Here is a 15,480-nt window from a genome sequence, read left to right on the forward strand (position 1 = left end):
TAAAACGTGTTCTGCAGAAGAGAGAAAGTCATACAGATTTGAAATAAGAAGAGGGGGAGTAAATGATGACAGAATTTTTATTTTTGGGTGAAATATCCCTTTGAATATATACCCACAGTATATACAATACAACAATGTTGGAATCATGATATCAGATATCATGTTATATCATGTTGCATTTAAGTGGTATAAAATGTAGTGTACAATAGTTTTCGCGTTGTTCTTCCAAAAAGTACTTCTAAAAATACAGAATAAATTACATTACCATACTATTTTTGTGTAGGTAAGACAGATCAAGGAAGAAATTGAAAGTGATGGTGAATAACCCACATACTACATTTCAACTCCAACCCTCAGCCCCCTGGAATCATCACCTCCATTTGTTGACGTGTCCCTGTGTGAGACTTCCTTTCTTCCCACAGCTGCTAAGGGACATGAGTACAGTAAAGAAACCAGCATCTCTCGCCCTTCTCTCCGGTTCGGCCCCTTGTTCTATCCTTGGTATGAGCGGGGTCAAAGTTCAGGAACCATGTTTGTAGATTAGGGATTAGTGGCTAGACTGTTTGAACATGGCTCACCAGTAGCAGCTCTGAGTCAGCCTCATTACCGGTAAGAATCTTAATAGGTGGAGTAGCACTAAGACAGCCAAGAGCTTCTCAAAGTGCAGATAAGAACTGGATTCCTGAGTTAAGCTGCCGCGCTACTTGGCCTGAGACTTCAGGCTTTACACACACATTCATACAGGCCCTCACCCCCCCACATACGCGCACACACACACACACACACACACACACACACACACACACACACACACACACACACACACACACACACACACACACACACACACACACACACACACACACACACACACACACACACACACACACACACACACACACACACACACACACACACACACACACACACAAGATCAGCAGGTTGACCTAATTAACATTCTCTCATAGGAGAAGTGGTGCTAGAGGAGTCGTGATCACATTTTCATGGTTTTTGTTTGGAGATTCGGGCCGGGTATAACATATTTGGTCACATTTTGGGTTTGAATGTTTGAGAAGAATGTTTTGAGAAGAATGTTTTCATGTGTATTGTTTAAAAAAATTATGTGCTAGTACCGCGGGTAGTTGCATAAAGCTAGCCAATCAGATTAGAGTTTAACAGTTTTATATCAATCACAATATCAGATCATAGACTGTTTGAGATTGAGATTGTCATTTCCTATACTAGTATCAATACAGCGTATATATCTAGGAATGAGGGTGTATTTTAAGATAACATTGAGTGGGAAAGCAAAAGAAAGCGTGAAGGGGGAGGAGTGGGTTTGGGCTTTAAGCAAACTCCATATCCATTAAAAGAATAGTTTGGTTTGCGGTGGCGAGAACGAAACTGACTGTGGCAGATATTTATCCCAGTTTCCCCCAGCCTTCCTCCAGCGTCCCTGCAGAACCGTCTCGCAGCAGACTGCAGAGGAGGTGACAGATTACATATATAGAAAAACATATATTCTCGTATGTGAACGAGCACACTGGAGCTGTAAACTCAGAAGGCGTTTGTTTTTGTTGACTGACAGCTGATGACGCCCACAACGACCAGTGGAAATAAAAGGCTGAGCTATACCAGATGAGGTGAACCAACCAGATGAGGCGTGTTGCGTATCCCCGATTACAGTGAAATTGCATTGGCCTAAAGTCCCAGTAGACATTATTGAACATTAAAGTGATTGTTTAGCCAAAAATGAAAATTCGGTCCTCATTTAATCACCCTCTTGTCATTTCAAACCTTTATGAGTTTCTTTCTTCCTCAGAACACCAATGTTGGAAAATGAAGAATGTTGGTAATTGGCATCCATTCACTTGCGTTGGTTTTGTGTCCATACAGTAGAAGTGAAAGGTTGTCGCTTTTGTTCAAAATATCTTCTTTTGTGTTCTGCAATCATACAATCATACAAGTTTGAATTGACAAGAGGGTGAGTTCATTTTTACGGACTTTTAATTTTCAGGGGAACTGTCCCTTTAAAGATCAAACATCCTCTGATTGGCTGCATGAAAATATATATAACTTTTTTTCATTGAATTATCACATTTTATATATAAATGCTTATCTCAAGAGTGTGTACCGTCCACTGCACTAAAAGAAACCGAGTCTTTATACTGAGACCGGTAACAGAAGCTTCAGTTTTGTTTTCTTTTTATACAGACATTTCGGATACAGTTGTAGAGGTTTCAATCCTGTTACACTGGAATTTTTTTGTAATGCAAATAAAATATGGAAAAATACGTTGAAAGCTATTAGTTGGATGTCGGCCGACTCGACGGTGTGAAAATGTTGCTTTAGCCGCACTAGTCCCTCGGGATCATTCCACACTGCGTGAGCTCGCTCTTAGTTTTTATGTTAGCGACTGTAGCTATTCATGAAATTGGAATAACATCATACATTGTTATTAGATACAGCACTTTTATTCAATGTTTTGTGAAAATTTAATCAATGGGACCTCTTTGTAGCCAGCGTTGAGTAGTGATTCATCTCAGGGCTACCAGAGTCGGTGAATAGGTCTGCTCAATGACAACTTGACTTAAGTCCCTTCTCTGTCTCAGTTGTCCATTTAAAGATAAACAATCCCTTGATCTCTGCCACTCAAGGCAGAATAAATCAGGGAAGCCAAATGGAGCCATTAGTGTTATTATTATTATTATCCTTAAAGGTAGCCGTGGAAATAGAAAGCTAAATCCCTAGAAGGATGCTTTGTGTGTGTGTGTGTGTGTGTGTGTGTGCAAGGCATCTCCCTGAGGGGAATGGAGTAGGAGGGACCTCATTAGCATCAGAAGTTGAAGTTGCGCTTCTAGCTTGGGAGATAACGGCGAGGAAAGAGAGAAAGACAGACAGTGTCTCTTCGCCTGCCACAGGTGGCCCTTTCATGTCCTCTCACTCGTTTCCCTCCTACCTTGATGAATATGGATCGATGTGTGTCTGCCATTAGCCTTAATGATGAGCAAATTTTAAGTGTCACATTAAGCATTCGCACAATTCTAATGCTCGCTCTTTCCCCTCATGCATATGCATCAAGTGTTTTGTTAGTAAACATCTCTGGTTAAGCAGACCGCCACGTCACTGACAACGCAGGAAGGTAAGCGACTTAAGTCTGCTGTTTTTCATGGTAGGACAAAACTTTTCATTCAAACGTCTTCATTTCTGTCTTCACTTCACGTGTGGCATCCTTGTCTTGAATATTAGCTTCCAACACAATTCTGACAGCCGTCTAGTGAAGAACCAAATAGAGCAAAACAATTGATTATGTGGGGTGTGTGTGTGAGAAAGAGAGGCTAAAATATTTCCTAAAATGTTTATACTAACTTGTCTTTATGTCTATAACATACGCATCCAGTTATTTAGTTTTCTTTCACGTAATGAGCGTAGAAAAATTATATGTAGTTTGCTTTGGACAAAAAAGAGAATTTGTGACCATTTCCCCCCTTCTTTTACAGTGCCACCATCATCACAAGGTTATCTTGGGTTTATCCGGTACCATTTTAATTTTGCGTGTCAGTGGCGATGTTAAGACGTGACATGGATTGATGATGTATAACACCCAGTTAATATTGTCCATCTTGACTGAGGTCTTAGCTAAGCTGTAAATTGTCAGACAAAGGACCAATAATGTTGCAGAGTCTGCCAAACGCTTGCCAGGCTCATATCTGACAATCTGACGAGTAACGATCATAAAAGACGCCTGGCTTTATTTGTTTCATTTCGAGGGACCAAAATCGAACCTCTCCAAAACGGCAAACCTACGATGCAAGACGACCACAAAGCCAAGTTCTAATAAAAGGGATATTGAACAGGCAGTGGTGCAGTTATAAAAACATTAGGGTGATAAAAGCAAGAGCTTGGTGGTTGGATAAAAGTAGCAAAGTATAAATCATTGCTTTATGAGACACACCAGATTCTTTGGCACTGGCAGGGATTAGGGGATGATGGGTTGTTTTCCACTGTGGTCATCCGTCTGTGAGCTGGCTGAGTGGAATCCTGTGCTGTTCCTATTGTCAAGGGTGATAACTTGCTCATGATCTGACTCTTAAAATCTGAAAGGTACTGCTTGTCCTCATGGCTAAGACTGCTTGTCACTCTGGCTGTCGAAAACATTGGTTTTGATAAAATATCACCTCAATTGTTTCCACAGGAAACTCATTACCCCCGGCCCTCTAATGAAATGCTTCTGTGAAGATGACTCCCAACAGTAGGAGGAAGATAGTGTTATCTTGTTCTACCTTGTTGTGGTTTGAAACAGCACTTCGTTGTTCATTTTTGCGATCGCTCGCTGGTCTACATTGACCTTGGCAGCACTCTGGTTCAACTCCCCTGCATTCTTAAGCATAACATATCCATGTATCTAGGTTACAGTATAATTGCATGTCAGGATTTGCCAGCGCTCTGGGTTGCTCGAATCTCATTGGTGTTTTGTCTGAGGAGAGAAGTGAGCAGAATCCACATAAAGTTAGTGTACCGGCCACATATTTATTTAAACGTTCTCTCTTATCTTACTTACAGGGCCACCATCAGCTCCTCAGAACCTGCTCTACAACATCAACCACACCACCGTGAGCCTGGAGTGGACACCACCAGCCGACACGGGCGGCCGCAATGACGTTACCTACCGGATTATATGCCGCCGCTGCACCTGGGAGCCTGAGGAGTGCTTTCCATGCGGGAGCAACGTTGCTTATTTTCCACAGCAGAGTGGATTAACGGACACCTACGTCACCATCACCGACCTGTTAGCCCACGCAAACTACACCTTCGAGGTCGAGGCTGTGAACGGTGTGTCCGACCTCAGCCGGACCCAGCGACTGTTTGCTGCCGTCAGCATCGCCACCAGCCAAGCAGGTGAGAGGTTTGACCTTCCTGTAGCACATTTGATAGCGCGTAGTGCTAACAGTGGGTGTATGATTCCCAACAAATTTATGTACGAATGAAATGCGGGAAAATTTAAATATAAATGTTGAGGCTAATATTGAACTGCATATCCAAAGCTGCCTTTCAACTATTTGGTGCTTTGGTTTTTTGGCATTGTACTAGGTGCCTCGGTAGCAAATTTGAGGCTTCAATGAAGTTCCAGGCAATATTTTACTGTGCTGCTTAGGTGGACAACGTTCTCAACTCAAGCCTGCATAATTTCCAGAAGTCGCATTCACAGAACACCCCCACTGTAGTTCCCGCCATTGGGATAATTTTAACAAATTATCTGGCAACAGTTTTCCTGCAGTTCATTTTTGTTGTTTGTGGTGGGGATAGAGCGCCGAACAGCATCGCATGATAAATAACAGAAGTCACGCACAAGAATACCTCTCGTGTTTCCGCTTTCATTTTTATTGCCTGCCAGGAGAACCGCCACCTTTAAATATCACTTACAGTCACCAAGGTTGACATTTCTGCAAGAGTCTTTGTTGAATTTGTGATAAATGATATGAGCTCTCACTTTATCCTCTAAAATTAAATGGGTGGCAAATGCTTACATCGGCGCTGAAGTCATAGCCACAAACATTATTAGCTCGACGGGCTTTCGTGGTTGGGGAATCGGAAATAGAGTGTGTCCCTCTTTTTGTCTCTTTCTCTCTCCATCTCTTACGTTTTCTCTCGGGATTGGTTGTAATTTAAGAACTATTTCAAAGACTGCACATGCTGGAGAAACGCCATGCGAGAGCTCTTTATTTGTTTGATTTTAATGAATTTTTTTTAATGGATCTGCAAAACAAGATTTATTTTTCATGCCCAAGCATCCATGAAAAACAATTTGCTTTAGAATGAATACTGGCTGTGGTCATTAACAGGAGGTTAGTAGACACTGAATGCTTAGCACTTTAGTGACCTAGGGCTTAGACTGCAGTGATGGTGTCCTCTTAGCAAACAAAAACAGGTCTCTCTTCTCTAAAACCTATAGTGAACTGCCTATGTAGGCACCATTTTAAAGCATCCAGTTGTGAAATGCGAGAGAATATTTTATTATAAACATCACAAATTTCAGTCACGTAAGATGCTACCTGTGTGGATTGTAACAGTAGCGGTAGTTTTTGGAACAGAGCTGTGCACAATTTGACTACTTCTAAAAAAATCAGATCCCACCGTAACTGACATGTCACCCCACCTGCATTCAAAACTCCATCTCTCATTTGCATGCTGTTGTTTCTATGGTTGGCAAATAAAACAAGGTCGGTGACAGGATAATGAGAGCGGTGCACAAGTCCACGTGTCAGAGAGATAAAAAATCCAGGGGAAAAAGGATAATGACCGACAGGCAGGAAAACGAGGGAGAAATGGAGCTGAGGAGGAAGGGGAGAAAACATGATATATGTTTTATGACAGGGATCATGGCAGAGACACACGTTGGCGCAAGAAGCCACAAGGACACACGGTAGGTTAGGAGTGAACTAGTAAGTGGGAGAGATAGGAAAAGAGAGAAAAAGGAAAAGACCCTTGTCTCGGAGAGAGAGCCATAAGTAATTGTGTCTGGCATACTGACAACAGACAATTACACCAGCCACCCTGGGCAATATTTACTCATTAGTTTTTGTCAGATTGAGAAAATATACTGTATGGCCCTTCTTTTTTTGTAGTGTCTGTAGTTGCTGGTTTGAGCCACAGAGGCGGAAAATGGGGGACATACTAAAATATCACTCATATAAGAGGAGACATGAAGATAGCATTGCAAGTGTATGCATTTTTGAACTCCTAATAGATTTAATAATTCACTTTTAATAATTAAGCCCGGAATCTAGTTGAACACAACATGTTGAGTATGAGGGCAAGCTGATAGGACCTCTGGACAATCAGGCCCTTGTTTAGAACTGAGATGGAAGAATTTAACCCTATCTGAGCGCCCTCAATTCTCTGCTCACCGGAGCCTTACGGGCCTAATTTTACCCCTGGGTTACCACGGCAATGGCTGACTACCTCATAATAGGTGAAAATGGAGCTTCCTGAAACAATAAGCTGCCGGTCGGTCAAACAGAGCAGGACACTCATTACCACTGATGACTTCATCCAGACTTAAAGTTTGAAAAACAACGTCTTTTGGGCTCCAAAGTCCAAGTTTTTTTTCAAGGCTCCTCAGCCACATGGATTGGAAAAATAATATTTACCAATAATATGGCTCTATTACACCCAAGGAGCAGCCTAAGGAGATAGTCATATCAAGTCCCTACGGTACTTCCCAAGTATTCGGTTCTCGGTTAAATAGGTTGCGAATGTGGTTTCATGTTGATTTTAAAATGAGAAGGTGGTTTTGGAAAAGATTGGGTCTATTAGGCATCTAAGAGGATTTATAATGATAAATATATGGTGCACTAAAACAGCAACGGGAGGCAACGCTGAGAGAAAAAAGGGCACAGATGAAAGAAGAAAAGAGAGAAAGGAGGCGAGATTCTCTCGTCGTTCGTCTCCATCTGCATGTGAATAAGTCGCTGCTCTAGGCACCCAGCGTAGGAGTAGAAACAGTAAGCAGAGCAGAAAGCAAAGGTGCGGCGCCTGAATCCAGATGGCTACACATCTGATGAGAAATCCACACCTCTCCTTAATTATCCTTCCACTACTGAGAGGAAGAAAGACACAGAAAGTAACAAAAAAACTAATGCGTATGAGAGAGGGGCTATTTGAAGTCCTCATTGTTCCTCCAAAGCCTAATTTCTTTCCTGACTGTCTGAAATGGGTTTGAACAGCCACTGCGCTTTTGTATCGGCAGGTTCATAATCAACATTCTTCTTTCTCCATTCGTTCTCTTCTCCACCTTTGTAGTTCCCCACAGGCGATTGTAAATTCCTCTCTCTTTTTCTCTGTATTCATTCTTTCTCTCTTTCTAGAGGACTGCTGACGTTTGGGTGAAGAGCATTTCAATCAGCATTCTATTGTCACTTGACATCTCTGTAGAGATGCTCTCAGATCTGTCGTTCTTTCTTCCCTTTCTGATTCTGTCCCTCTCTCTCTTTGTGTCTAAACAACACCCATTGTTCTTCCTGATGCTCCTGAGTGGAAATAGCTCAAGGAATAATCATTAATATTTATTCAGCAGAGTGCTTCTGAGGAGAACAGTGTGGAATCGGGTGCTCAACATACCCTTCATGGCGTAGAATTTGCAGCAGACGTGAGTGCACGGAGACGGGTGGTTTAGATGCAAACAGCTTGTGCGGTAAACAGAATCAAAGCGAGGGAGGACGTGAAGCTGTGGAAATGGATTTTTAATGCTTAGGTTACATGTCAGAGGTGCGCCATTTGCGCGTTGCCCGCTGATAGCCGCCTTTGACTGCGGCCCGTTCCGTCTAGAAAGTTGTTTAAGTGTTTGAGAGGGAAGCCCATTAACCCAGTACTATGCCGTGCTGGCTTTATCTTCTGCTTTGGAGAGAGCGAGCAAGAAAATAGGCTAAATTTCGTCCTTAGCGTGCATAGTTTAGTATATGTAGACCCATTTTGTGAGATTTGCAGAAGCAGATTCATTGAGATGAGACACTTTGTGACTATTTTTAGCTGAGTGCTTGAGATTTGCGGACCCGTATATGGTCTATTCTTTCTTATCCCATAGAGAGGATCGCTTTGTAGCGAACGTCAAACATTGATCTGGTAAACCTTTGTGTTGTGAGGTAAACAACGTGAAGAATCATTTTCGTCTTCAGGGCAGTCTGGTTGGTGTTAACAGGGACTCCTTGATGGCATTTTAAATGAAGCCGAGCTCGGAGCATACAAGTGCGCCTGTTTTCATCTCACATTTCAGATTAGAAACGTTTCAGCCGATGTCTAAATGTGTCACACAAAGCGTTATAAAGTGCGAGAAACCATTCTCATGCCCTAGACTGAAAGATGATCCCCCAGCAAGTCTTTGGTAATTAATACGGCCACTTTTTCGACACGTTATCACTGCAAAATGGATCTCGTTCTATACCCCTGAGAAGAATCACACTTTGGGGAACAATAAAGCCATTGATTGATCTCCGCAAAGTCCTAATCTGTGGCAGGGACGTTAAACAGAATGGATTGATTGATTCCCGGGTTTCCCAGTCGGCCGATGCTTGGTGGTGTAATTTTCTAGTTAAGCGGATCCCGCAAGACTCTTTTGTAGCATTTGTATGTCGTTTTATGTTACCTGAGAGCCCTTTCTCCCTCCCTTGCCTCTCTCTCTCTCTCTCATTCTCTCTTCCTCCTTTTGGTAATTCCATCTGCAGTAATTTGATAAGAGCTGGACCGGTTGCTGCGATTCAACAGCTGTGGTTAAATCGCTGGTGGTCTGGCTCGCGGTGGCCTCGGTGGGCACTTAACCTGTGGCATTGTTAAGGAATGCCTCACGATTCGTCCGTCACCCAATCCGTCAGCAATGAATAATTTTCATGGAAGGTGCACTTTAATTACTTTCCCATTTAAATGGCATTGCGGTGGCCTATCTAGGTCATTAATCTCAGCGGGATCCTGTTGCAAGCCTTTTATTGCTGACAAACGAAGCCCCCCAAATCCCCCAGAATCTTCTCTGCTTGACTGAGTGCAGACTCCCAGCAGCCACTGCTCCGCCGTATCCTCCTGTACTGGCCGCTGTGTCATGGAAGAGGGAGAGAAAGAGATCTACACTTGTCTCTTGACATGAGCGAGGAGAAGGCGAGGATGTTTGCCAGTCACCTTGAAGGAAACCTGTTGGATTGTGCGGAAGCGTGACTTTTAATGTCCACCAAATGGAACCGTACCGACTGGTGGCCTGTTTGTAGATTTAACTGTGGAGTGCTAATGGATGCAAAGACTTTGACAACAAAATGGAAATCGTTTTATCCTCCTTTTTAGAAGTTAATGAACCGATTTATTTTAAGTATGTTGGATTATATGATTGCATTTTATTATTGTCTTTTTAGCATTGCTTCTCTCCTGCCATCCATAACCCTGTCAAGATCAGACCCACCAGCTGAGATTCATGGCTTTAGTAGATAGTCACTGACATAACACAACGTTGCTATGCAACTAAAAATAACAATATAAGTGCTGTGATAAGGTGAACAGGTGTCGTGCTAAAGCTGTTGCTATATCTTGAATTGCAGCATGTTGAGAATGCTGTATTGACCAAGCAACATCCAGGACTGAGTGAGGGTTATTTGTTATTGTTAAGTTAGATAATGTTTTTCTTACATTATTTTTGAGGATGATACAATACAATGTTATTTGCTATACTGTAATACCTGTTGTGGAAAGAAGCTACTGATGCTAAAAGGCCAACATGGACTACCATAGTAGGAAACATTTATATGGTAGTATATGCCCCGGAACTGTTTGCTTTCCTACATTCTTAAAAATATCTTCTTTTATGTTCATCAGAACAAAGACAGTTTTCCTAGTATTGTAAACAATGGTGACCAAGAACTGTTTAGCTACAAGCATTCTTGTAGAAGCATTCTCTGAAGAAGTGACTTTACAAACAATTTGATAAAACTTTTACAGCGTATATTCACTTACATTCCCTTCTTCGTTGTCTCCTATTTAAACCCCCTCCCTTCCACCCCTTCTTTCTCTACCACTCCTCTTTTTTCTCTATCAAAAGAGCGGATACCAACTCGTTCAATTATTTAGATTCCTGTGAGGCTGTGAAAGTTTTCAGACAAAGTTCTTCCCCCTGCTTTTGCCTTGAAATCTGTTGTCTCTCAGAAAACTGAGCATCAGATGCGGTTTTTAAAAGACCATCAATCCTTTTCGAGTTCCAGGTGCCGACCATGTGTAAAAGACAGACTTTCTTAGTCTCCCTTTAATTGTCACTAGCTACTGAACTCTTAAGGGCCTTTCACCTCAATGTAAACAGATTTGATTCCAGCAGAGAAATTAAAATTGGAACAAAACTGAAATTGTCCCACAATGCCGATGGCTACGATGGTGGGTCAGTTCTTAATTAAATAGTCTTACATTGTTTTGTTAAGGATTTTATGCAGATATTTTTTTAACCCAGATACAGTCAGTTGCATTACAAGCTTTTTCCATATAGTACCACATGTGGTTTTCTAGCCTAAATGGAAGTGCCTTGATATGTAGGTTGTTAATTTTTTAAACAATCATTTTGGACATTTCTTATAGAATTACTTTATTATTATATACTTTATTTTCATTACTTATGAAACATGACATAAAAACGTGTAACAAATGGTAGTAGACTATGAAATGTTAGAGATATTGGGAAACAGTTTTGGGAAAGTAACCAGATTCCAAGCATTTTTCCCAATCATAGACACACGTTCACAGATACCTACAAATACACCTGTGCTGCTTGTTTCTCCTGTTTACGTGCTGTTCTGAGGTTAGAGTGTTTCATTTCCTGCGGCGGAAGGTTTGACATAAAGGGGAGGTACATGGCAAAGTGAGACTAAATCGAAATACATGTCAGCCATCCCCGAGACCAGCTGCCACACCTACCACTCAAGAGCCAACTCAACACCTTAACAGCTCACAAATTGTGTGCATGTGCGTGTTAAGGGGAGAGGGGAGCACGCGCCTGTTTATAGTAAGTGTCAGAGCGAGTGTGTGCCGGCTGTGTGTTTGGATGTAAAATACAGATGTAGCGCTGAAGTCCTTGAACCCAGTCTTTCGCTCGTGTGACAAGTGCATATCTAAGTGCCAAACAGGACAGCTTCTCTAGTCTGCTGATGTTGGGCCCATCTGATATCATTCCTCTCGAAAGCAATCTTTTCAATCACATAAGAAACACTCACAGTCAAGGCGCCAGACTTATAAACACACTTCTTTTGGCTGAAGTAAGTCTGGTTTTCCATGTTATGTGGCTTTTAGGAATACTTGGTTCTGATTGGTCGGATTTCGGTATTCTCTCACGTAATAATGAGAAAATGTATTCTATGTATTCTGTGAGTGCCGTTGTCTAGTAATTTTTGCTAAATAAACCGAATGGCTGGCTTTCTGCATATTATCTGTTAACATGCATTTGGCATTTTTGGTTACTGATGTGGCAAGAAGAACCATGTCATGCTTTCGTTTTTTATGGCGCTGGGCTATTTTTTGCGTGATGAAAGGCCAGAAGATGATGGAAAGTTCTTTCTTTTCTCTCATTATTCTGTTGTTCATTGTCTCATCAACGCACCGTCTCCTGTGGAGAAGGAAACTAATTATGTCTTCATCTCTTCCTGCTCACACCTCCTCTTATTCTCTCAGTTAGCCATAGAAATTCTAATGAGTTTTAGACCAACTACTTTTGGCATGGGAATAAGCGAATGAGAAAAAGAAAAGAAAAGGGAAAACATTTGGCACCTGTGTGGAATTTGCCACTTTTCGGACAACTTTTAGCTGTTTCATAAGCATCGCGTGACCCTTAACTTGATTTTCATCAAGCCACACCTGCTGTAAGCTATTCTTTATATTATAACACACACAGGTGCACAAACACCTTCCCTTTCAGCCATTTTTTCATCAAAGCCGTAGGGTGATATGAGGGCCATCTGGTCTCCTGACTTTTAAGGTTTGTAGTATAAAACAATAATAAAAAAATGTAAGCATCCACGAACTGAGACAGAGATAGAGATCTTTACTAATGCCAGATGGGGAAAACAGCTGGAGTGGACACTGTAAAAGTGTTAACAGGAGGCAGAGGGGATGCTGGGCGGGTAGTGACCACCAGCTATGAAAAACTTACTGCAATCTTATCCAACATCAGGTGTCCTGTCATCGCAGTGGACAGATGAACGTGCCCCTTTGCGTTTCGGACAAACTTTGATATGAAAATCATCTGTTAGTTTTGATATATGCCAGAAGGCTCATCTTTTAGATTGGTGTCTTTTGTACTTGATTAAAACCAGAATGTTTTCCTTTTGAAGTGATAGTTCATCCAAAATGAAAACTCATTTTTCACGCTCATGTTGTTATTGTGTGACTTTCTTCTTTGGGACATAAATAATGAATAAAGGTTATTATGCATTAAGCATTATGCTTCGTTGGTCAATAGTACCAGATAAAGAAACCAGATTCTGCTGACAGATGGTTGGAAATTACCTGTGCAGATCCTAGCAAAAGAACAATTTCTGGCTCAAGGGAATGTTCGGTTGCTTGCTCTATAGCTATCCGGTTTATTTATAGGCCTCTTTTCTTTGATACTTTCTTTTGCCGTGAAGAATGTGATCTTTTTTTCTTTGACAGTTCAGAGGAAAACACCTGAAATTGCGAAAATGTAGAGCATTAGTTTGTTCTTGCTTGAGTAGGCGTCCGTTTTCACGTGCTGTTAAAACAAAACAAAACACAAACTGCCGCCTTTGTGTTGCTTTGTCTGTTTTTGCTGACCTTTTCCTCTTTCTCTGTGGGGAAGAAAAAGAGATTCGGCGTGGTCTAGACAGGTGTGTGTCCTCTTTCAGAGATCAAACGGTAAACAGGTTAAGCCCTCACCATAGCCCTGTGCCAGACATGGACAAGACATACTAGTTCAGATAATACTCTGTTAATTTTTTAGATGGGACTTTTTTTCTTTTTGTCTTTGGTTTACAATTTTTGAAAAGATTTTAGAATTAAATGTTATATTGGACTATCATATTAAATAATGTATAGAATATATTGTCATTATAATATTAAACACGATATAATATGATATACATATAAATATAATATTACAATTTATTATAATATCATAGTATAAAAAAATCATAGAAATTAATTAATTATTTATTTATTTAACATACATAAATTCTAAGAAAAAAATAAGGTTCCTTTATTTTTCATTTGTTTATTATAAAATGTAATACATCATTTAAGTTCTATATAAATATCAGCATTATATCAGCCATACGTAATCCTGTATTTCAGACATCAGCATCAACCATTACCCACTATCACTCAACCACAAATTCTCCTTTCAAGGCAGAAAGTGTGATAAACGCCATGTCATTTCAAAAGATGGGCTGAAACAATCTGTCAGGCTGCAGGCTTCCAGCTCCCATAATGTCATAAACATGTTTCTTTTCCCCAGAATCCTCCATTCCAAACTCTCAAAGTGATGGCAGCAAATAAGAAATCTTGTCAACGTTTCAGTGCCTCAGTACAAATTCCATGTTTGCCTGAACCTGACAGTACATTGTGACCACCCAGACTGATATTCGTTATTAGAAATAGAAAGCCTCAATGCCTCCGTGGGCAGGTGTAGGAACAGAGGTTCACATTAATGGTGTTTTCACCCTTCACTAATGGAAGAGGTGGCTCACTTTAAAAAGCAGTGAAAACTTTTTCATTTGCATAATACAAAAGCAGCATCCTCCCAATTAACTGCTGACAATGTCGATTTTGTTCCCTTAAGAAAACAAGTCGAGAGCATAAAGGCAGGCCAAAGCTTCGTCGTAACCATCATTGTGCTCGGAGAAGTCGGGGGTGGGCTTGGTGACAATTTATTCAGCTTCTTAAAAGCAAACAGTGGTGCTGGTCCCCACTTACGACCCGGCTATGTCCTCCGACATGTAAAATCGCCAATTACAGTAAATCTCTAAAGCTGTTCAGTTCCTTAAAAAAGGAAAACACCTGTTTATTGATTGTTGCCCTTTGGAGTAGCCCGAACGCTGACCCTTTATCCAGCCAGTGTCTATTGTTACACAGGAGCTACTGTGATGGTGGTCCTCCACTTCTCCCATCACAGACTCCCCCCTGATTGGCCCATTCTGGAATCGGGCAGGATTATAGATTTGAATGGCTATTGGTCCGGTTTAATAGTGAAGGATTATAGCAATCCAGGACAATAAACAAAGAGCAGACAAGAGCGGCTTTTGTTAAAGATGTGTACTTTGATTAATGGTGCTTGTGTAACGCCGACCACTTTAAAAGACAGCACCATTAAGAGTGATTCAAGGCTTCGGATACTTATTAGTTCCATATGGATGGAGAGTTCACTTGACCGGAAATTCAGAAAACATCTTTGTAATGCGTGCGCCGTGGTCTCTGCATTTTTATGTTTTACTTGCTAAAAATATAAAGTAAAGCTTTTTGAACAGTTAAATTGAATTTGTTTTTATCTGGCGAGACTCCAGACTTTAATCAGCCATGGGGACTTCAAAGGATCTTCTCTGTTTTTCCACCTACATCTCAATACTTTCTACTTACTGTCTTCCAGAAATTATAGATGAAGCAAGAAAGTCAAAGAGATCGAAGGGAACGCAGAAGGGAGGAGAAGGAAGAATGACTAGGAAGGGGTTGAAGAAAGATTTTTTTGTCTGGGACAAGTTTTATTTAACTTCTCCCTGCATTTGACTTTTTAAGGATCTCGCACTAACGCCCTGCGCCGTCCAGTAAGAGAGGCTGGCTTTGATCTTAAATTAGAAAGCATTATCTATTTAATGGAGCAATTTCAGCAAGTACCTCCAATAATTACTTAATGACACCAAGTATGTTATCTAGAGGCCACCATATTTATAGTACTCTTTGTGGACTATTAAGTGGACGAGCTGAAAGCCGGTCACTGCTGACCCTGGGCGAGTTTTGTGC

The 15,480-nt window shown here is 41.1% G+C and overlaps 1 protein-coding gene across 2 annotated transcripts in view; it reads left to right on the top strand.

Annotated features, from left to right (window-relative positions):
- Nucleotides 1-15,480, top strand: part of epha7 (eph receptor A7) — a 64,469-nt gene that overhangs the window by 19,070 nt on the left and 29,919 nt on the right. For both annotated transcript variants that reach the window (XM_079475234.1, XM_079475235.1), the window contains exon 5: nt 4,564-4,899. In XM_079475234.1, the coding sequence (XP_079331360.1) occupies nt 4,564-4,899 (336 nt within the window). The remainder of the gene's footprint in view (nt 1-4,563; nt 4,900-15,480) is intronic.

The sequence above is a fragment of the Barbatula barbatula genome (assembly GCF_947034865.1).
Source record: "Barbatula barbatula genome assembly, chromosome: 15".
NCBI lineage: Eukaryota > Metazoa > Chordata > Actinopteri > Cypriniformes > Nemacheilidae > Barbatula > Barbatula barbatula.